The 25,899-nt window shown below is 33.4% G+C and overlaps 1 protein-coding gene across 1 annotated transcript in view; it reads right to left on the bottom strand.

Moving 5' to 3' along the window:
* The window catches only part of LOC149777677 (uncharacterized), a 193,720-nt gene that overhangs the window by 93,542 nt on the left and 74,279 nt on the right, over positions 1–25,899 (bottom strand). Inside the window, exons 18-22 of the mRNA XM_089940394.1 lie at positions 21,500–21,664; positions 13,818–14,139; positions 11,288–11,481; positions 5,491–5,652; positions 2,473–2,691 (exon numbers count right to left, since the gene is read on the bottom strand). Of these exons, the coding sequence (XP_089796520.1) occupies positions 2,473–2,691; positions 5,491–5,652; positions 11,288–11,481; positions 13,818–14,139; positions 21,500–21,664 (1,062 nt within the window). The remainder of the gene's footprint in view (positions 1–2,472; positions 2,692–5,490; positions 5,653–11,287; positions 11,482–13,817; positions 14,140–21,499; positions 21,665–25,899) is intronic.

Genomic DNA, 25,899 nt, shown 5'->3' with positions numbered 1-25,899 from the left:
TGTATGATGGGGAGTTTGTGTGACAGACACCCTCTTGTACATCTTGTTACAGAAAAGGAAATATATACATGCATTATGGGGAGTTTATGTGTGACAGTCTCCTCTTGTACATCATGTTACAAAAAGGAAATATATACATGTATTATGGGGAGTTTGTGTGTGACAGTCTCCTCTTGTACATCATATTACAGAAAGGAAATATATACATGTATGATGGGGAGTTTGTGTGACAGACATCCTCTTGTATATCTCGTTACAGAAAAGGAAATATATACATGTATTATGGGGAGTTTATGTGTGACAGACCTCCTCTAAATTTCAATAGGATTGTTTTTCTGTTTCTTATTCTCTAAGACAACATGCCAGTAATGTCAAAACCAGGAATTGTATTATTATTCAATAGATGTGGTTTCAACTAAATTGTCAGACATTTTTCCAGGTCAAAGTATTTCCTATATATGATAAATGTTATGCAATGGTGTGGTATATTTTATTTATTGCATGATTTTATTACACGGATTCATGTAATTAATCTAAGACTGGAGAATTTATCCCATTATACTTATACCAACATTTTTCTCACACTTTCTGCCTAATCTCCCTGGAATTTGATGCTTAGCATTTTTACGAAAGAAATCTCAAAAACTGCATTATCAAAAATTATTTTTCAGAATTTGCATTAAATAGGAAATCATTTACATTATTCCACCTACACATGATAATGCAAATCTGATCCAACATTGACTACAAGATGGAATGACAAATAGAGGCGATGAAAGAAAATGTGACCAGTTAAGTAGAAGAACAATACACTAAATTTGAATGCCAAATAAAGATGTTGATATCTGTATTGTGGCATGATTCCAGAGTACAAAACAGAACATAAAGCATTAGGAACTGAACATGACCCCAAGTCAGTAATATAATTACATGAAAATTGTATTTTATGTATAATACCCAGTCCACTGATCTTAAATAAAATTTCTTGTGCTTTGTATTATTTTGTTAATGTTTTGGACTTGCCCACTGGCAATGCAAACTTGAGCTTGTTCAAACTGAATTTGAGTTTTTCCCAGGAGTCTCACAAGTGGATTTGTAAATATGTGCATCTAACACGTTATGTAATGCTGATTCTGCTTAAAATGCCACTTGTCTGACTACCACAGATGATCACCTTGTAATAAACATGACTTGCCCTACCTCACCAACATGACTTGCCTTACTTCACCTTGTAAGATGACTTGCCTTACCTCACCAACATGACTTTCCCTACCTCACCATCATGACTTGCCCTACCTCACCAACATGACCTGACCTACCACACCTTGTAAACGTGACTTGCCCTACCTCACCAACAGTACTTGACCTACCTCATCCACATGACTTGCCCTACCTCACCAACATGACTTGCCCTACTTCACCTTGTAAACATGACTTGCCCTACCTCACCATCATGACTTGCCCTACTTGACCAACATGACTTGCCCTACCTCACCAACATGACTTGACCTACCACACCTTTTAAATGTGACTTGCCCTACCTCACCATCATGACTTTCCCTACCTCACCAACATGACTTGACCTACCACACCTTGTAAACGTGACTTGCCCTACCTCACCAACAGTACTTGACCTACCTCATCCACATGACTTGCCCTACCTCACCAACATGACTTGCCCTACTTCACCTTGTAAACATGACTTGCCCTACCTCACCATCATGACTTGCCCTACTTGACCAACATGACTTGCCCTACCTCACCAACATGACTTGACCTACCACACCTTTTAAATGTGACTTGCCCTACCTCACCATCATGACTTTCCCTACCTCACCAACATGACTTGACCTACCACACCTTGTAAACGTGACTTGCCCTACCTCACCAACAGTACTTGACCAACCTCATCCACATGACTTGCCCTACCTCACCAACATGACTTGCCCTACTTCACCTTGTAAACTTGACTTGCCCTACCTCACCATCATGACTTGCCCTACTTGACCAACATGACTTGCCCTACATCACCTTGTAAACATGACTTGCCATACCTACCCAACATGACTTGCCCAACCTCACCTTCTAAAAATGACTTGCCATACCTCACCAACTTGACTTTCCCTACCTGTCACCAAATGAAAATATGAACAGACAAGTGGATTTTTAGAGCCATGCATGTAATTAATCTAATGATGGGGAAACAACTTTGTAAACTGAAGAGAGATTAATTAATCTAACAAACTAATGTGTTAGTATATTAACTACATGAATTATCGCACAAATAATTCATCTAAGAATGGGGAAACCTTAGCAAATTAATACTTAATCTAACAAGAAAAATTGTGAAAGAATGTATCTTACTAGAAGTTATGCAACAGTGTTGCATATATTATTTATCACACAACATCATATAACTAATGGACATTTGTCTGACAATACAACCGTTGTTTGTTGATAGAAATTACTCACCCACACATGCCGACTTGGAGACGATGTACCTTGTGACACCATCAAGACATGATGCCTGTGTCATATGGCATATACTGTTGTAAGTCATCCTAGAGTAATCGCTGTATTTGACACCACACAGAGGACTATATTCCGTGCAGTTGGACACCATACACTGACACTGGCTGGACACACAGTACTGTCCAGGACCACAATTCCTATTACCACACAATCTAGAACCTGTAAGAAATATTTTGTAACCAACAAGTGAAAATGGTTTGGGACTAAATATTGCAAAACATTTACTGAGTGGTTGGTTGGTTGGTTGGTTGATGTGATAGGAATATCAGCACAAGAAACACTATTAAGTAATGCTGCAATGTGGAGTGAAGCGCCTTGTCCATTGACAAACCATGGAAGCCTTCTTGAGCGGGTCAGCAGGATATCAATTGTGCGTCCCACTAACTGTTACTCAGTTTTGCCTATCATTATGCGATTTTAGAAAAACTGATGTTTGGAGGAAAAATATTACTCTTCAGTAATACTTAAATGATCATAATACCTTAACAACTACCTAACAACTACCTAACAACTACATAACAACTAAATAACAACTACCTAATAACTACCTTGCAATTCCAGCCCTCACAACGTAAAACGTTTCAGTATTAAAGCTAAAAGAAGTCTTTCCACATAGGTGGGAGTCAGACAGTGATCTCCCTCTTAAATACAGTGATTGGCATCAAATGCTATCTGTACTTCATTTGCTACTGGATAAACTCTGACTGTAAGAAATGACAGTGGAGAGGAAGCAAGGGTGTATTAATATTATGATTAGTGTATCAATATTATGACCAGTGTATCAATAGTGATCAGTGTATCAATATTATGACCAGTGTATCAATAGTGATCAGTGTATCAAAATAATTTTCAGTGTATCAATATTGTGATGTGATGTGATGTGATGTGATTTGGATTTTTAAAGTAGCTTTAACAATTTGTCAGCCATATTGTTACGATGTCTGCAATGTGGCAGTTTATAGTGATGTCTAGCACTATGGCATCATGCCACAGACATGTAGCATGATGTCCCACCCAGTCACATTATCCTGACACCAGGCCAACCAGTCCTAACACTAACCTCTTAATGCTGAGCACCAAGTAAGGCAGCTGTTAGTACCATTTTTGTAAGTCTCTGGTATGACTCAGCCAGGGATCGAACCCATGACCTCCCACATCCAAGGCAGATGCTCTAACCACTAGGCCACCAGAGTGGTATGTGTATCAATATTGTGATCAGTGTATCAATATTGCAATCAGTGAATCAACAGTGCAATCAGTGTATCAATATTATGATCATTGTATCAATATCATGACCAATGTATCAATATTGTAATCAGTGTATTAATATTGTGATCAGTGTATCAATATTATGACCAGTGTATCAATATTGTGATCAGTGTATCAATATTGTAATCAGTGTATCAATACTGTGATCAGTGTATCAATATTATGACCAGTAAATCAATATTATGATCAGTGTATCAATATTATGATCAGTGTATCAATATTGTGACCAGTGTATCAATATTGTGACCATTGTATCAATAGTATGCCCCATGTATCCATATTGTGATCAGTGTATCAATATTGTGATCATTGTATCATCATTGTGATCAGTGTATAAATATTATGATCAGTGTATCAATATTATGATCAGTGTATCAATATTGTGACCAATGTATCAATATTGTGACCAATGTATCAATATTGTGATCAGTGTATCAATATTGCAATCAGTGTATCCATATTGTGATTAGTGTATCCATATTGTGATCAGTGTATCAATATTGTGACCAGTGTATCAATATTGTGATCAGTGTATAAATATTATGACCAGTGTATCAATATTATGATCAGTGTATCAATATTGTGACCAATGTATGAATATTATGACCAGTGTATCAATATTGTGATCAGTGTATCAATATTGTAATCAGTGTATCAATATTGTGACCAATGTATGAATATTGTGATCAGTGTATGAATATTATGACCAGTGTATCAATATTGTGATCAGTATATCAATAGTATGACCAGTGTATCAATATTGTGATTGGTGTATCAATATTGTGGTCAGTTTATCAATATTGTGATCAGTGTATCAGCATTGTGATCAGACAAGTATTACCAAAGAAATTTTTTAAAAACTCAAATAATTGATTTTTTTCATCAAATACATTACCCAGCCATAATTGTTTCTTGTCCAGTTCCCTAAGGTATCTGGGGGAAGGGCCATGTCAAGTTCCCTAAGGATCTGAGGGAAGGACCATGTCCAGTTCCCTAAGGTATGTGATGCAGTTTCTAACTCTTCAATGTAACCCAGCTAAGGTAGTGACCACTACATGTATAGATATGGTCACTGGGGAAAAAGTCTGCCACATATCCAGTGAGGTAATAAAGCTGCATCTCTAAGAAGTTGCTGAAACCCGTTTTGTTATGTCAGCTAAAATGGACTAATGAGTCCTAGCTAAAATGGACTACTGAGTCCTTACTTAGTTATTCAAACCTTTAAATAAGCATATCTGAGCAAATTAACAACAAATCAATTACAAATGACATGTATATATATATATATATATATATATATATATATATATATATAAAATGCATAGTAAAATATCTTTATCGCCCATAATTTGTTAAAATAAAGATGTCCCTGTTTTGATGGTAAAAACCATCAGTCCCAGTGTGTGTGTGTGTGTGTGTGTGTCTATGTGTGTGTGTTTTTGTTTAATTAACATAGTACTTGGTTGATGAAGCAATGATTCCAAAATACAGTTCTTTCTGTTTTTAGTTTTGTTTTAATTTGTGTCAAGTAGTGTCCTGTTTTCACATACTCATATATGTTTTGTTATTTGTGGCATGCAGCATCCTATTTAGATTTACTTATACATGGTGTTTGACACACATCATCTTGCTTGACATATCTGTACAAGTCCCAGGATGTGTGACATGTAGTGTCTTGTTTTGACATACCTATACAAGTTCCATTATATTTCACATGTAGTGTCTTGTTTTGACACAGCAGCTGGCGATAAAATTCACACTGATTCTTTATAGTTATTTCCATATTTGACTGATCCACTGCACACAAGGGAGAATATTCTTCACTACAATTTGAAATTGGACAAACTGAACCTGGAAGAAAACAAAAATCAAATACAAATTTCAATCTCATTTAATAGAAAACTAAAGCAGATACTCTGATACATAAAGATTACAACATAAAATGTCAACAACCTTGAGAATATACACAAGCCTGGATCAGCATTTACAAGCTTGGATCAACATTCACAAGCTTGGATCAGCATTCACAAGTTTGGATCAGCATTTACAAGCTTGGATCAGCATTCACAAGTCTGGATCATCACAAGCCTGAATCAGCATTCACAAGCTTGGATCAGCATTTACAAGCTTGGATCAGCATTCACAAGCTTGGATCAGCATTTACAAGCTTGGATCAGCATTCACAAGCTTGGATCAGCATTTACAAGCCTGGATCAGCATTCACAAGCTTGGATCAGCATTTACAAGCTTGGATCAGCATTCACAAGCTTGGATCAGCATTTACAAGCCTGGATCAGCATTCACAAGCTTGGATCAGCATTTACAAGCTTGGATCAGCATTCACAAGCCTGGATCAGCATTCACAAGCTTGGATCAGCATTCACAAGCCTGGATCAGCATTCACAAGCTTGAAATGTTTTTCTTACATGCTTTATGTTTGGTCTCTATGCCCTCTGAAAATGTTTTATCCTTATGTGTATATGTTACAATGACAAATCACTTTATCATTAAATTTATATGTGACAATGGCAAATTGTTTTATCAGTAAGTATACATATGACAATGACAAATTGTTTTATCATTAAGATTATGTGTGACAATGACAAATTGTTTTATCAATAAGTTAATATATGACAATGATAAATTGTTTTATCATTAAAATTATGTGTGACAATGACAAATTGTTTTATCATTAACATTATGTGTGACAATGGCAAATTGTTTTATCATTAACATTATGTGTGACAATGACAAATTGTTTTATCAATAAGTTAATATATGACAATGATAAATTGTTTTATCATTAAAATTATGTGTGACAATGACAAATTGTTTTATCATTAACATTATGTGTGACAATGGCAAATTGTTTTATCATTAACATTATGTGTGACAATGACAAATTGTTTTATCAATAAGTTTATATGTGACAAAGACAACTGTTTTATTATTAAATTTATATGTAACAATGACAAATTGTTTTATCTTTAAAATTATGTGTGACAATGGCAAATTGTTTTATCATTAACATTATGTGTGACAATGGCAAATTGTTTTATCAGTAAGTATACATATGACAACGACAAATTGTTTTATCATTAAAATTATGTGTGACAATGACAAATTGTTTTATCTTTAAAATTATGTGTGACAATGACAAATTGTTTTATCATTAAGATAATACATGAAAATGACAAATGACAAGTGATATCGATGCAAAATTAATTAATCCATTTTTTAAAGTTTAAAAATACTTCAGCCTAAGAGATGGCCATACAGCTGTTAATTCTTACATAATGCACCCATTTGTTTAATTTGCATAATTTTGTGCTTTAACTTAACCTTGTGTGACCAAATGTACTGACCAATGACACTGACTTTTACTTAGCCTAGTGTGACCAAATGCATAGTGACCAATGGCCCAGACCTTTACTAAGCATAGTGTGACCAAATGCACAGTGACCTGTGACTTTCTTTGGACTTCATAAACAATAAAACATCCATTTTGTTAACAAGTAAATTCATATATGACATGTTGCATCTTAGCTCAATGAACAAGAATGTACATTCAAAATTTCAGACTGTTACAGACCTTAACTCCATTAAAAAGATGTACATAAAAAATTCAGACTGGTACAGATCTTAACTCATTGAACAAGAATGTACATTCAAAAACACAGACTGGTACATATGATTACCATAATAATAACTAACATATAAAAGTAAATCTGAAATAGTGCTTTACAAATGGTCAAATGGAAGCTATCAATCACTTTAGTAAAATCAGGCACTTTAAAACTATTCCATCTCAACATACATGGTACCCAGGGAAGGCAGTTTTTAAAAATATCTTACATGGTCACTCTTATGATAATGACCAGTCATACAAATTTCTAAATTTCATGTATGGGTAACCAATAAAATAATTGGAAAGTGTGTTCTCGTGGACCCATCCATGTTTAACTGGAACATCCCATATAAAAACTGAATCTATATTTTATGGTCAATTGGCATGGGATGAAAGGGTTTAAAGGAATTGTCTTGCTATTAATATTTAATGACAGATTGGCATCATGTTTTTAGTAGTATTTAATGACAGATTTGCATCATGTCCTTAGTAATATTCAGTGACAGACTGGCATCATGTCCTTAGTAATATTTAATGACAGTAACTGATACATGTTTGCCTGTGAATGGGTAATTGGTATATGTTTTCCTGTGAATGGGTAACTGATATATGTTTGCCTGTGAATGGGCAACTGATATATGTTTGCCTGTGAATGGGCAACTGATATATGTTTGCCTGTGAATGCAAATTGATTCTTATATTAAAAATGGAATGGAAGAAATGTTTTGGATGCTACATTGTCTATTAATGTTGGTGTCATTTATCTTCAAGACCAAACACATGAGATTAAAACATGGCAGATTCTTTTTTATGTTTAACATTACATTCTTTACTATGTTTGCATTTTCTTGAAAAATGAAATGAAACTGACAAAAAGTAAGCAAGTAGTGTCCATTTTCATTCATTAATGTATGTACAAAGTGTGATTACTTTGCTGTATAATTTATAAGTACAAAGTGAGATTACTTTGCTGTATAAGTACAAATTGTGATTACTTTGCTGTATAATTATAAGGACAAATTGTGATTACTTTGCTGTATAATTATAAGTACAAAGTGTGATTACTTTGCTGTATAATTATAAGTACAAAGTATGATTACTTTGCTGTATAATTATAAGTACAAAGTGTGATTACTTTGCTGTATAATTATAAGTACAAACTGTGATTACATTGCTGTATAATTATAAGTACAAAGTGTGATTACTTTGCTGTATAATTATAAGGACAAATTGTCATTACATTGCTGTATAATTATAAGTACAAAGTGTGATTACTTTGCTGTATAATTATAAGTACAAATTGTGATTGCATTGCTGTATAATTATAAGGACAAATTGTCATTACATTGCTGTATAATTATAAGTACAAAGTGTGATTACTTTGCTGTATAATTTAAGGAATAGCCCAATATCGTACAGATATGCTACAAGGGGAGTAAACTCCACATGGATTTCGGAGTCTGTCCTTACCCCATTTGGAAAAAAATGAGATTCCCATCCAGGGTAGCCATGGTGGCTCAGTGGTTAAAGCATTGGACTGCTGATCAGATTGTGGGTTGAATCCCAACAATCAGACCAGCCCGAATATGCAACAGAATTTCTCAGCTGTTTTTTTTTTTTAGGGCCATCACTTCCTTTGTTCTTAGTAATTAAATTTAGATCTGTTTCAGGAGAAAGATATATTGCTGTCTGTGCAATGTTTTATGCTTACAATACAAAATATAAATATAAACTAATCATTGACTACTAGCATTTAATAGATATAAAATGTCATTCACATGGTACGACTACAAATAACAAATCTTCCAGGCACTTAACTGCTGTGTGTCACAAAAGCTGAACAATAAATTGGTTGAAATCCAACAATTCCAGATAAACTTTTGCTGTTTGAAGAAAAAGGTAAGAGGATGGAAATCTGGGACCATAACTCCTCCAAATCAAAGTCATCTGAGGGCATACTAATAAAATGATGTGAATCAAATTTAGCTGAAATTCAATAATCTTTGGTAAAATTATGCTGTAAAAACCAAAGTTTAGAAGGGCAGACAATAAGAGGCCGCTAAAAGACTATTTTGAACACCAGAAATACATTTCAATCAAAGCCTCATCAATATAAAACTGCACATCAAATTTGATCCTAGGTAAAGTTATGCTGTGAAATTTGATCCTAGGTAAAGGAATGCTGTGAAATTTGATCCTAGATAATATTATGCTGTGAAAAGCAAAATGAAGATGAGTGGATAACAGGGGGTCATAACTTCTCTAAACTCTGATTTAGAAAGCTGGAAATCAATCAAATTCATCTTAGGTCTTGGTGATACAAATCAGGAAACTAAAAGTAATTGAAATTCAATAATCCTTTGTAAATATTGCTACAGAAACTAAAGTTTACAAGGACAGGCAATAAGGGGTCATAACTCTAAATGACAATAAGGGATCATAACTCTAAATGATTACATAAAATGCTAGAAAATCAATCTGATCGTCAACTCATCAAATAAAATGCTGCACACCAAATCAGGCTGAAATCTAAAAATTCATGGCAATGTTATTTTGGGACACCAAAGTTAAGAGACTTGGCAATCAGGGGTCAGAACTCCTCTCAATTATGACATGGAATACTAACAATCAAACCAATTCCAAGTCTCGTCACTATAAAGATGTATGCTAAAATTGGTGGAAATTCACTGCTCCTTTACAACGTAACGTTAGCACTGGGGACAGGCAATTAAGGGTCATAACACTAACTGACAATAAGGGGTCATAACTCTAAATGATAATAAGGGGTCATAACTCTAAATGACAATTATGGGTCATAGCACCTCTCAATGATACTATGTAATGCTGGAAATCAAGGTTGCTTAACATTTTAGCAATTTCATTCAGATCCACTAATCAATGGTATTATTATTTTGGTCATCAAAGGTAAATGAACCATATTCCAAATTTGGTTGAAATCCATAAATCTACATTCCAAATTTGGTTGAAATCCATAAATCTACATTCCAAATGTGGTTGAAATCCATAAATCTACATTTGAAATCCATAAATCTACATTCCAAATGTGGTTGAAACCCATAAATCTACATTCCAAATTTGGTTGAAATCCATAAATCTACATTCCAAATGTGGTTGAAATCCATTAATCTACATTCCAAATGTGGTTGAAATCCATAAATCTACATTCCAATTGTGGTTGAAATCATAAAGTCATATTCCAAATTTGGTTGAAATCCATAAATCTACATTACAAATGTGGTTGAAATCCATAAATCTACATTCCAAATGTGGTTGAAATCCATAAATCTACATTCCAAATGTGGTTGAAATCCATAAAATCCACATTCCAAATTTGGTTCAATTTCTTGGTAAAGTTGTGCTGTGGAAACCAAAGGTAACCAAGGCCAACAACTCCTGCAAATGAACTCCTACATTGTATAATTAATATAAAGCTAATATTTAAATATGTTTGAAATACAGCAATTCTTGACAAAGCTATTAAAATGAAATTTAGGAAGATAGAACATCAGTGGCTATAACTCTACTAAATGATGGCTTAAAAAGGAACCCATTAACGATTCTATCTAAATTCATTTACACATGAAGACTAAATTTGGGAAAAATCCAAGTTTTCCCATTAAAGATATCTTGCATAAAACACACTGCTGACAGATGGATATACAGACTGACAGATGGACACACAGACTGACAGATGGACAGACTGACAGACTGACCGATGGACATGCAGACTGACAGATGGATAGAAAGACTGACAGATGGACTCAGAATGATAGATGAACACACAGCCCTAACAAGGTAGGATATTGTTAATTTGCCTCAGAAGCATAAAAATCTTACCAAGACATTTAGTTCTAACTCCTTTCAAATCAAGTAACTGCCCTCTGGCATATGGTGTCAAGGTCATCGACATCGAACTGGGTAATAGATTCAGGAAATTTTCAACTTCTGCTTTATTTGCCAACAAGCAAAGGTAGTCGTTAACATTAAAGTCACTGGCATCAGCTAGACACTTTACAGTTTTGTCGGCAAGTCTGAAACAGATAAATCAGAATACAATTTTTAAAAAAAAGTTACAGCCCATTGGCCGCTTCTGTGTACTAATACCTCTGGACAGACAATCCATGACAAATGATGAATGAAGTTCACATATGATGCATGTGAGAAGCAGTGACACAACTGAGTTATGGCCTTTATTTCCAACTGAACCAAAACAAAGGGACTGACCCAAAACAATTTCAAGAAATTCAAGACTAGACCATTTCTTCCTTTTAACTGCTGACTGTTGAAACCATCTCTAATATTCTTCAGCAATAAGATTTTCAAATTAGCTGTTGGAATTGACATACTGGATGTCATATTAGCACCATTTAGGACCAACAAGACATCATAAGGCATCATGATATCATTTTACATATTGAAGGAATAATAAAAAGAATATATATTTAAAATACAAATAACATGAAGATACCACCCCAAGCCATTAAATGAATGTTTCAGGGACTAACTTCATTCACCAGGGACCCTAGTTACCATATTACCTGTAATATTTTGATCTTTTCATTCACCAGGGGCCCTATTTACCATATTACCTGTAATATTTTGATCTTTTCATTCACCAGGGGCCCTATTTACCATATTACCTGAAATATGCTCTACCATTCATTGACCAGGGGCCCTAATTAACATACTACCTGTAATATCTTGTATCCTTCATTAACCTGCGACCTTGATTACAATATTATCTGTAATATTCTCTACTATTCATTGACCAGGGTCACTAATTACCATATTGCCTGTAATATTTCTGAACTAATCATTAACTAGGGTCACTAATCATTGTATTCCCTGTAATATTTTGTACCCTTCATTGACCAGGGGCAGACCTGCCGACCCCGACAAGTCCGTCCCAGTAAGGCAGCTGATCTTTTTCTGTAAGAATGACCAGTTTTCAGTAAGGTGTAACAAAATATCAATAACTGCTATTGTAAAGCTGGAAAACGTAATTAAAAGTTTGACGCAGTGACGTTAACACTGTTCAACTGAAAAGTTTGTAAAGTATGCATAGACCTTATTTACCACTAGTACAGTTGCCTAAACTTTAGTTCCAAACCCTATGCAACTCAATGGCTTGTTACTATCTGTTAACTTGATGTAATTCTTGGAAATTCTTTTTCCATTTTATAAGATGACAGCAATCATATCTCCCGCCATGAGACATACTCAAACTGGCATGGCTAAGTCCAATAAACATAATTTGTCCCTTTCATCTTGCATTCACAAGAATCTGAATATTCCTTTTTATTGTTTTGTGTTGATTACTAACACTTTTCTGGAGGCTTATTTTTAATTTTGTTTTAAACATGCATCACTTTCAGGACACCATTTTTATAAAAAAATTTCTATAATCAACAGTTTGATCATGCAGACGCTTCGCATGAATAAACAGTGCAGTTTAAAACATCTGGGGTGCTGCCGTAAAGTTAGTCTGGTTCCCTAACTAATTTCACTAATTCTAATATGAAACCTGGATCCAAATAAAACACAGATGAACCAATTATCTGGATTTTTTGGCAATGATAATTTTGTCATTGTTTTTGCTAGTAAGCCATAAGTTCGTATTTTAAGGCTAATTTTCATAAGACTTAAGGCAAAATCATAAGAGTTGGCAGGTCTACAGGGGCCCTAATTACATAATGCCTGTAATATTTTGTGCCCTGCACTGACCAGGGGCCCTAATAGGGCCCTAGTTGCTGTATCACCCATAATATTTTGTACCCTTCATTGACCAGGGGCCATAATCACTGTATTACCTGTAATATTCTCTACCATTCATTGACCAGGGGCCCTAATTACTGATTACCTGTAATATTTGTGCATAACATCAATACGGATCATAATTATTCTTTTCCTTTAATTTTCAACCTGAGAATGTTATTGACACAGAATCAAGCTGCCACTACTTTTTATAATAATAAATAATTAATAAATCTATTAATTGTATTAGCAAAATAATTTTATCACCAATATCTGTACTTAGAATCAGTGGGGAAAAAAAGTTTTGTTGTCACCTGTAATTATTTGAACACCATACAAAGTAATCTATACTGAAAAGGCATTCATGGATGCCCCACATTATTGCATCAAATGACTTATATGCAGAACTTGACCAAGATGTGAATCATGGATGGACAAAAGTAATGACCCATCAACTCTCATGATGAGGCATAAAAATAACATAAAATATGGTAATCAATTTCTACATAAAAACACAATATTGTCATCAATTTAAGCACTCAACTTGGCCTCTGAGTTAAAAATCTTCCCTTGATTTGTGACAAATTTTGAAATGATTTAAATTTGTACTTACGAGCAAAATGAGTCGGTTGAATTTTGCAGGGCACTGAAAAGTGCTGCCATTTTATCCATACATGTAGAGACAGGATTAATTAATGAAGCTGGTGTCAAGGATGTCCAGCAAGAGTTGTCAATGGTGCAGTTTCCATACGCGGCAAAGTAAATTGGCTCATTAGTACGGCATGCTGTTATTTCCAGATCACACAGATTGCTGTATGTCTTGCCATCACTGCCACAGATGGGGTTGTATTCAGCTGTGCATAGATCACGACATGCACACTGTCCATTATCTGCGCAATAACCTCCAATGTTACATCTCTGTTCATTGCATGTAACTGAAATTAACAGCTACAGTTGTGAAACATGAATGAAAAGTTAATGAATTTTACTTCTTAATTTGTAGTCTTAATTGGTTGCAAAGAGTTAGCATTACTTCCTAATGCTATACCAAACAGACAAATTTTCTGATCTTGTGGATATCTGACATTTGCCATTATGACAAGGCAGATAAGATCAAGTGGTCCCATTTACTAGCCAATATTTAGCTTACAGGTTTTAAAGCAACCAATGAAAAATCTCAAATTATATGTGTTTTTGATAAAGGACAGAGAGAGTAATATAGATGGTGATGTCCAAATAAAATATAAAATATAGATATAGTAATATAGATGGTGATGTCCAAATAAAATATAAAATATAGATATAGTAATATAGATGGTGATGTCCAAATAAAATATAAAATACAGAGACAGTAATATAGATGGTGATGCATAAAAAAATTATAAAGGACAGAGATAGTAATATAGATGGTGATGTCCAAATAAAATATAAAATACTGAGATAGTAATATAGATGGTGATGTCCAAATAAAATATAAAATACAGAGATAGTAATATAGATGGTGATATCCAAATAAAATATAAAATACTGAGATAGCAATAAGTCCAAGTGAAGTTCATCAAAAGTTGTAAATGTACAAATTAGCGTTGTCATAAAACACCTCAAATCAGAACCTTGGTGTCATTATACAGATCAATTAGCATTCAGTGTAAGTCCAGGACAAGTTGTTATTTAATTCCAGGTCTGACTATGAGAACACTGAAAATCAGTGGGCTTGCAATCCAAACAGTGTTAAAGTATGATTGAAATTTCCAAACTGTTAAAGTATGATTGAAATTTCCAAACAGTGTTAAAGTATGATTGAAATTTCCAAACAGTGTTAAAGTATGATTGAAATTTCCAAAGTGTTAAAGTATGATTGAAATTTCCAAAGTGTTAAAGTATGATTGAAATTTCCAAAGTGTTAAAGTATGTTAGAAATCTCCAAACAGTGTTAGAGTATGATTGAAATTTCCAAACAGTGTTAAAGTATGATTGAAATTTCCAAACAGTATTAAAGTATGATTGATATTTCATTCTATATCAGTTTTAAGATAAAGTCTGTGATCTGCTTATTATTTTTGTACCATTTGGGCAGATGTCTATTTGACCCCCACCCCTACTCCCATACAGAGTACCTGAATGAACTCTCCAAATGAAAATCTGGCCATATGAAACAACTGGTCATGGACTATTATTCCAAAGCTACTTAAATAACAGTTTGTCATGGAATTGTATTCCACTGCTACTTAAATAACAGCTTGTCATGGAATTGTATTCCACTGCTACTTAAATAACAGCTTGTCATGGAATTGTATTCCACTGCTACTTAAATAACAGCTTGTCATGGAATTGTATTCCACTACTACTTAAATAACAGCTTGTCATGGAATTGTATTCCACTGCTACTTAAATAACAGCTTGTCATATAATTGTTTTCCACTACTACTTAAATAACAGTTTGTCATGGAATTGTATTCCACTGCTACTTACATAACAGCTTGTCATGGAATTGTATTCCACTACTACTTAAATAACAGCTTGTCATGGAATTGTATTCCACTGCTACTTAAATAACAGCTTGTCATGGAATTGTATTCCACTACTACTTAAATAACAGCTTGTCATGGAATTGTATTCCACTGCTACTTACATAACAGCTTGTCATGGAATTGTATTCCACTACTACTTAAATAACAGCTTGTCATGGAATTGTATTCCACTGCTGCTTAAATAACAGCCTGTCATGGAATTGTATTCCACTGCTACTTAAATAACAGCTTGTCATATAATTGTATTCCACCGCTACTTAAATAACAGCTTGTCATGGAATTGTATTCCACTGCTACTTAAATAACAGCTGGTCATATAATTGTATTCCACTGCTACTTAAATAACAGCTTGTCATGGAATTGTGGTTTTGTCCATAGTTTTCCCGGGTTCTTCCTCCACCATTAATACTGGCCACCATGTATAGCCTATTGTGTGCTGAAACTTAAACCCTACAACAACAAACTACTTAAATAACAGCTTGTCATGGAATGGTATTCCACTGCTACTTGAATAACAGTTTGTCCTGGAATTGCATTCCACTACTACTTAAATATCAGTTTGTCATGGAATGGTATTCCACTACTACTTAAATAACAGCTTTTCACTGAACTGTAATCAAATGCTACTTAAATACTTTGTTTTGGAAACTTGAAAGTGTAAAGAAAATGTGAAAACCCATACATAAATAGAGTCAACAGTTTGAAGAAAACAGGAACAGCTACATATTATTCATGGTGATGATTATAGAAAGTAATCACAGCTATGAAATGACAGTGGTGATGATTAAAGAAAGTAATCACCACTATGAAATGAAAGTGGTGATGATAAAAGAAAGTAATCACTGCTATGAAATGACAGTGATGATGATTAAAGAAAGTAATCACACCCATGAAATGACAGTGGTGATGATTAAAGAAAGTAATCACCACTATGAAATGACATTGGTGATGATTAAAGAAAGTAATCACAGCTATGAAATGATAGTGGTTATGATTAAAGAAAGTAATCACTGCTATGAAATGACAGTGGTGATGATTAAAGAAAGTAATCACTGCTATGAAATGACAGTGGTGATGATTAAAGAAAGTAATCACAGCTATGAAATGATAGTGGTGATGATTAAAGAAAGTAATCACTACTATGAAATGACAGTGGTGATGATTAAAGAAAGTAATCACAGCTATGAAATGACAGTGATGATGATTAAAGAAAGTAATCACAGCTATGAAATGACAGTGGTGATGATTAAAGAAAGTAATCACCACTATGAAATGACAGTGGTGATGATTAAAGAAAGTAATCACAGCTATGAAATGATAGTGGTTATGATTAAAGAAAGTAATCACTGCTATGAAATGACAGTGGTGATGATTAAAGAAAGTAATCACTGCTATGAAATGACAGTGGTGATGATTAAAGAAAGTAATCACAGCTATGAAATGATAGTGGTGATGATTAAAGAAAGTAATCACTACTATGAAATGACAGTGGTGATGATTAAAGAAAGTAATCACAGCTATGAAATGACAGTGATGATGATTAAAGAAAGTAATCACAGCTATGAAATGACAGTGGTGATGATTAAAGAAAGTAATCACCACTATGAAATGACAGTGGTGATGATTAAAGAAAGTAATCACAGCTATGAAATGATAGTGGTTATGATTAAAGAAAGTAATCACAGCTATGAAATGACAGTGGTGATGATTAAAGAAAGTAATCACCACTATGAAATGAAAGTGGTGATGATTAAAGAAAGTAATCACTGCTATGAAATGACAGTGGTGATGATTAAAGAAAGTAATCACTGCTATGAAATGTTAGTGGTGATGATTAAAGAAAGTAATCACTGCTATGAAATGATAGAGGTGATGATTAAAGAAAGTAATCACTGCTATGAAATGACAGTGTTGATGATTAAAGAAAGTAATCACCGCTATGAAATGACAGTGGTGATGATTAAAGAAAGTAATCACTGCTATGAAATGACAGTGGTGATGATTAAAGAAAGTAATCACTGCTATGAAATGACAGTGGTGATGATAAAGAAAGTAATCACAGATATGAAATGATAGAGGTGATGATTAAAGAAAGTAATCACTGCTATGAAATGACAGTGTTGATGATTAAAGAAAGTAATCACTGCTATGAAATGACAGTGGTGATGATTAAAGAAAGTAATCACTGCTATGAAATGACAGTGGTGATGATTAAAGAAAGTAATCACGCTGTGTATTGTTAGTGATAATGATTAATAAAAGCATTATTATTGCTATTATTATCATCATCATTATTATTAAATACCCCCAAAGTTTTAACTGCAATGACCCTGACTGGCTATCATATAATGTGCCAGCAGAGAGGGGTCTCAGCTGTTTGCTACATATGATGCATGTAAGGAGAACAAACATAATAGATCCTAATATCTAGGGTGAAAAGATACACCTGTACGACATATCGAGACAATTCATGATACACAGCCTGCAATATGATACATATCAATATTCTCGATGGTCTTTCCATCTTTGAATTTCATAGGTAGGTGGTGCCCCTTTATATATGTTGACATAATGGTTGTATTTCCAGTATGCAGATTACAGATAGGGATATGGTTATCATATATTTATATGCAATTCTATTCAATGACAAGAAAACAAAAATACTTTCAAAAGACTGTAACTTGTTGGTTGTCAGTGAATTGTATTTATTGTTTTAGGCTATTTAATGGTGGCTCCATTTAACTCACTTTGGTCACCAGGACCTTTGTTTTGCATGGCATGAATGTTTTAAAAACATCTTATTACCAATTTCATGTCTAACTTAAACATGGAAGACATTACGATGTTATCTTCAAAACAAAAGCAATAGAGCAATTTCCTCGTACAAAGAAAATCTCATGTAGAACAAATCCGAGCATGGGAATAAGGTTGAATACCAACAAAATCTATCACACTGTACTTTCAGCATATGCAAAATTCTGCTGTGGCCACAGGTACTTGTATTTATTAGTGAAGCATGAAAACCGTTAACAACACTAAGTCCTATTCTATTTTATTTATTTTAAAATTTACACAAGGTGATAATTTTCAGCAGCTTGAAATGTGTTCCCTTGCTGATTCTGTGGTAATTTTATTTATTCCATAAGCGCCTTCATTCTCTGGTTAAATATCTGCATAGAAAGAGAAATTTCAAATTTGTTTCTGATGTATAATTTAAGGATACTGCCAGGACTGTATCATAAGGGGGACTTCACCCTTTTCACCGAAAGAAGGGGAGAGTAGAAAAGGAGCGGGAGGAGGAAACGGTCATGGTTCAATACTCCACTTTTTTTAGAGCTTTATTGAAATCAAAATCTTTAAAAGATGTAACCTCTAGTTGTATATTAATCTGTTAATTATTTCTGAGCATACTTTGCTCCTTTAGTATCAGTATTGCTCTGTGCTTCCTTCAGAAGGGGCATATACACAGCTAGCTTTGTCGGCTTGAACATGTTGGGAAACTGATCTTTATAGCTGTTATTTACAATTTTCCAGAGCTCACAAATATTATCTTTTGGATACACCTGCTCCAAAATAGAATTTATCACTAACACAAACTCACTTCTTGAATCAGTAGTTTATTGACTACAATGCAAGATTTCTTATTTGTTCCATAATGCTGAATTAGGGTTTTTAGTCCATCAATGCCGTAGTCTGCTTGTGCAGACAGAAATGTTCAAAATAAATATCTTTCCTTCTTAATTTCAATTTTTTTTCATCCAGATTTATTCAGTTTATCTTAACACTGATACTGATATATTGTTTTGTAGCATATGATTCACAGGGCTAAATTAATTGATAAAAATATTAAAATTGCATTCTAATTTTAAATTGTCTGTATTTTAAATAGACTCAATATTCTGCCCTTTCTACATTTAATTTTGAAATACCACTGAAAGGTATACTGACCATCATGCGCTCTATTTCAGTCCATCCAACATGTAAATCTGACTTGTATTTAACATCATTTTTGGGCTCAAAATCACTCACTGTATCTCCATTAATAATTTCCCAGCTCCAGCAATCCAATATATGTCATAACTTTAAAAATTATTGTCATCTTCACTATGACCAGCCATTGTTTTGCTTACGAAAACTAAATGAACCATGCCGGGAATCAGACATTTGGGGTTTTCTAGGCTTCCTGTATTTTATACATGAATTTGTATAACTTCATGCATGAAGGGTTCAAACTATGCCATGACTCTTAATCCAGAGTACAATGTGCTAATTGACTGATTAATTGGATTTACATCGCATGCACCATACAATGTGCTAATCAAATTTAGTTTAACAAACATTTTTGTCATGCTTGAAGACCCCAGAAGCGTAAACAGTTGCCTACCAACAAAAAAAAAGTCGCGACAAGAATGGTAAATTAAAAATGGTATACTTCATCAAGCACATTTTCATATGTGGGACTTTTTACTAATTTGAAGGAGTTCTCACACATCATCAATCTCCGAGTGTGTGAATTTGCATGTGTTTTGCACGATTCATGCAATCGCTCACCCTGGCAGCATCTCTGTTTAAGTGCTTTTTATATGAATGACTTAAGAGCACATTTGCTGTTGCTTTGCTATTACATCCTGTCTGTTATGCAGGGAATAAGCTACACTGATTGCTATTACATCCTGTCTGTTATGCAGGGAATAAGCTACACTGATTGCTATTACACCCTGTCTGTTATGCAGGGAATAAGCTACACTGATTGCTATTACATCCTGTCTGTCATGCAGGGAATAAGCTACACTGATTGCTAGAACTTCCTGTCTGTCATGCAGTGAATAAGCTACACTGATTGCTATTACATCCTGTCTGTCATGCAGTGAATAAGCTACTGATTGCTGATTGGTGGTTATTATTTAACCTTTACCTCAACTGGAACAAGTAACCACCAATTAAGATTTTAACGTAATATACTGCACCGTGTGACACACCAGTAGTGTAGCTTTCAAATCAACCAAAGTAGACAAGGTCAAATTCAATGTAGAAACTTGACATAAAATTGGTTTTATTAAATGATGAGTAAAGTACTTCATTATACACGTGGAACACACTTGGAATGTATCCTTTATGCTGAACATGCTGCTGGGATAAGATAATTGGCATGAAATGGGGGGTTGCAGATTACGAACCATGTCACTTTGTTCGAAATTGCAGACAGCGAGCGAGTATTCTCAATAGTCTTTTTCGTTTTTACTAATAAAAATGAGTGCCTAGGACTGCAACTGTGTTTTAGATGAATTATATATTTAAGGAAGGCGAACTAATAATAATTATTCATAACTGATGAAGACTAAAATAACTCATATACGGTAAGTATCATTTTGTATTGATTCTCCTTCTCTTGTATTGATATGTACTGTATCGTTCCAGCAAAAATATTGTTGTACTGATATATCAATGAATCATTTCACCCCTACTAATATCACAGTGATTAATATGGTGGCAGACCTTGGTCTATATGCACAGTCACACACAGATCAATACAGCATAACACTACCATATATACTTGCTTTTAAGTCAAGTCCAATGGCTAACAATGCAGACCCTGATCTGCTGTCAAACAATCTACTGGCAGGCCAGGTTCTATGCAGTTTGTTCTACTGACTACTCCTAACAAACCACATAGACAGCAGATGTAGGTCTGTGCAATTAGCACTGGGACAGAACTTGTGAGTAATACAGCTAGTTAATGACAGACAAAGAATTTGTCACTTACCAACAGGTGGCAAGCAGGCTCTAGAGCAACCATTGAAGCAACATTTGTGATCGTCTGGGCACTGGGAGTCATAGTCACAGGTGTTAATTCCACAATAGTCTGTAGACTGGATGGCAGTCATGTTTGGACAGGTTCCTTCCTTTTCAATACCACCAATATTGTATCCTGTGTGAAACAAACAAGGGTGCATTTCCCAAATACTTTTAAGTGTGGGTCAAATTGTGTTCGTAAGCAGTTTTTTTATAAAATAGTCAAAGATAAAACCAGTTCTTTTCTAAAGTAATTAAGAAAGTAAAATACTTTAGCAAATGTCACAGAATTGTATAAATCCTTTTATTTATTGAATACATGTACTCGGGTTTCATTGTTTTGTGTACAACAATACCTGAGGTTGATTTATGTATATTGTACAATATTTTGAAACACTGACTTTGGTTTATCCTATGCCACATGTGCAAAATGCTTTCAGTGGGAAAAACCGAATACTTCCAGTGCACAGATGATGTATGGCGACATTGTCAGTGTATAAATGCCTCACTGTAAGACTAAATCTTCACATTGCGGAACGTCTTGTCAGTAAGCAGTCTGCTTAAGGACTTGCACGTCTTCATCTGTAGAGGTATGTGAGTTATTTATTAATTTCTTGTGTATACATTATAATTATTTTACTACCATGTTTATTTTTGTATGTTTTCCTTCATCATTTTACCATTTGAGTAAAATACCCCATTTGTCACTATTTGAGTGAATTCATTTTTACTATCTGAGTAAAACACATCATTATTTTTGTCATGAGAAATTAGTCAATCATTCACCTTTGTTCTTGTACTGTGTAAGGTCAATTATTTGTATTTTCATTTGTTGCATTATAAGGTTCATGCAGATTATGTTAATTTGTCCAACATTTGGATCTTATACATGCACGTATTAATCATAATTCTTCTCTCATTCAAGTCATTCATCATTAAACATTGTATTTGTATCACCATAAAAAGTGTTCAGTTGTAAATCGAAAATCCAACCTGGTTATCTTCTACAGCCATAAAACTGAATTAAAATTATGCTCTTGAAGCAGGTTTTGTATAAGGTATCCAAACATATACCAAGTTTTGTATAAGGTATCCAAACATATACCAAGTTTTGTATAAGGTATCCAAAAATATACCAAGTTTTGTATAAGGTATCCAAACATGTACCAAGTTTTGTATAAGGTATCCAAACATATACCAAGTTTTGTATAAGGTATCCAAACATATACCAAGTTTTGTATAAGGTATCCAAAAATATACCAAGTTTTGTATAAGGTATCCAAACATGTACCAAGTTTTGTATAAGGTATCCAAACATATACCAAGTTTTGTATAAGGTATCCAAAAACTTATACAAAGTTTTGTATAAGGTATCCAAAAATATACCAAGTTTTGTATAAGGTATCCAAACATGTACCAAGTTTTGTATAAGGTATCCAAACATATACCAAGTTTTGTATAAGGTATCAAAAACATATACCAAGTATTGTATAAGGTATCCAAACATGTACCAAGTTTTGTATAAGGTATCCAAACATATACCAAGTTTTGTATAAGGTATCCAAACATATACCAAGTTTTGTATAAGGTATCCAAAAATATACCAAGTTTTGTATAAGGTATCCAAACATGTACCAAGTTTTGTATAAGGTATCCAAACATATACCAAGTTTTGTATAAGGTATCCAAAAACTTATACAAAGTTTTGTATAAGGTATCCAAATATACCAAGTTTTGTATAAGGTATCCAAACATGTACCAAGTTTTGTATAAGGTATCCAAACATATACCAGGTTTTGTATAAGGTACCAAAAACATATACCAAGTATTGTATAAGGTATCCAAACATATACCAAGTTTTGTATAAAGTATCCAAACATATACCAAGTTTTGTATAAGGTATCCAAACATATACCAAGTTTTGTATAAGGTATCCAAAAATATACCAAGTTTTGTATAAGGTATCCAAACATGTACCAAGTTTTGTATAAGGTATCCAAACATATACCAAGTTTTGTATAAGGTATCCAAACATATACCAAGTTTTGTATAAGGTATCCAAACATATACCAAGTTTTGTATAAGGTATCCAAACATGTACCAAGTTTTGTATAAGGTATCCAAACATATACAAGTTTTGTATAAGGTATCCAAACATATACCAAGTATTGTATAAGGTATCCAAACATATACCAAGTTCATTTCCAGGGTTATTAAGAAAGTAAAATCCTTTAGTAATAAATGTGAAAGCAGCTAAAGTTTCATCCCACCAATAGCCGAATTATCTTTCAATCATATTATTTAGCTATCTACAATAATTTAGCTATTTACTGTAATTTAGCTATTTACTGTAATTTAGCTATCTACAATAACTTAGGTATTTACTGTAATTTAGCTATCTACATTAATTTAGCTATTTACTGTAATTTAGCTATTTACTGTAATTTAGCTATCTATATTAATTTAGCTATTTACTGTAATTTAGCTATCTACAATAATTTAGCTATTTACTGTAATTTAGCTATTTACTGTAATTTAGCTATTTACTGTAATTCAGCTATTTACTGTAATTTAGCTATCTACAATAATTTAGTTATTTACTGTAATTTAGCTATCCACAATAATTTAGCTATTTACTGTAATTTAGCTATCTACAATAATTTAGCTATTTACTGTAATTTAGTTATTTACTGTAATTTAGCTATCTACCATAATTTAGCTATTTCCTGTAGTTTAGCTATTTACTGTAATTTAGCTATCTACAATAATTTAGTTATTTACTGTAATTTAACTATCCACAATAATTTAGCTATTTACTGTAATTTAGCTATCTACAATAATTTAGCTATTTACTGTAATTTAGTTATTTACTGTAATTTAGCTATCTACCATAATTTAGCCATTTACTGTAGTTTAGCTATTTACTGTAATTTAGCTATCTACAATAATTTAGTTATTTACTGTAATTTAACTATCCACAATAATTTAGCTATTTACTGTAATTTAGCTATCTACAATAATTTAGCTATTTACTGTAATTTAGCTATTTGCTGTAATTTAGTTATTTACTGTAATTTAGTTATTTACTGTAATTTAGCTATCTACAGTAATTCAACTATCTACTGTAATTTAGCTATCTACAATAATTTAGCTATTCACTGTAATTTAGCTATCTACAATAATTTAGCTATCTACAATAATTTAGCTATTTACTGTAATTCAGCTATTTACTGTAATTCAGCTATTTACTGTAATTTAGCTATCTACAATAATTTAGTTATTTACTGTAATTTAGCTATCTACAATAATTTACCTATTTACTGTAATTTAGCTATTTACTGTAATTTAGTTATTTACTGTAATTTAGCTATTTACTGTAGTTTAGCTATTTACTGTAATTTAGCTATCTACTGTAATTTAGTTATTTACTGTAATTTAGTTATTCACTGTAATTTAGCTATTTACTGTAGTTTAGCTATCTACAGTAATTCAACTATCTACTGTAATTTAGCTATCTACAATAATTTAGCTATCTACAATAATTTAGCTATTCACTGTAATTTAGCTATCTACAATAATTTAGCTATTCACTGTAATTTAGCTATTTACTGTAATTTAGCTATCTACAATAATTTAGCTATTTACTGTAATTTAGATATTTACTGTAATTTAGCTATTTACTGTAATTTAGTTATTTACTGTAATTTAGTTATTCACTGTAATTTAGCTATTTACTGTAATTTAGCTATCTGATGTAATTCAGCTTTCTACTATAATTTCAATTTCTCTTAGCCAAATTAATTAAAAATTCTTTGACCACTGTGCACCTTAAATATATGCACCAGTTACATGCTCATTGTTGATGCCAAGCATGTACCATAGTCACATGCTCAGTGTCTGAGCCAAGCATGTACCAGTTATATGCTCAATGTTGATGCCAAGCATGTATCATAGTCACATGCTCAGTGTCTGAGCCAAGCATGTACCAGTTATATGCTCAATGTTGATGCCAAGCATGTACCACAGTCAAATGCTCAGTGGTGATGTCAGGCATGTACCACAGCCACATGCTCAGTTTTGATGCCTAGCATATACCACAATCACTTCCTCATTTTGGATGCCAAGCATAAGAAGTACCACAATCACATCCTCAGTTTGGATGCCAAGCATAAGAAGTACCACAATCACATCCTCAATTGTGATGCCAAGTATAAGAAGTACCACAATCACATCCTCAATTTTGATGCCAAGCATAAGAAGTACCACAATCACATCCTCAATTGTGATGCCAAGCATTAGAAGTACCACAATCACATCCTCAGTTTGGATGCCAAGCATAAGAAGTACCATAATCACATCCTCAGTTTGGAT

This window comes from Sinohyriopsis cumingii, chromosome 17 (assembly GCF_028554795.1).
Source record: "Sinohyriopsis cumingii isolate HCF-2022 chromosome 17, ASM2855479v2, whole genome shotgun sequence".
Taxonomy (NCBI): domain Eukaryota; kingdom Metazoa; phylum Mollusca; class Bivalvia; order Unionida; family Unionidae; genus Sinohyriopsis; species Sinohyriopsis cumingii.
This window is presented reverse-complemented; position numbering and strand designations above follow the sequence as displayed.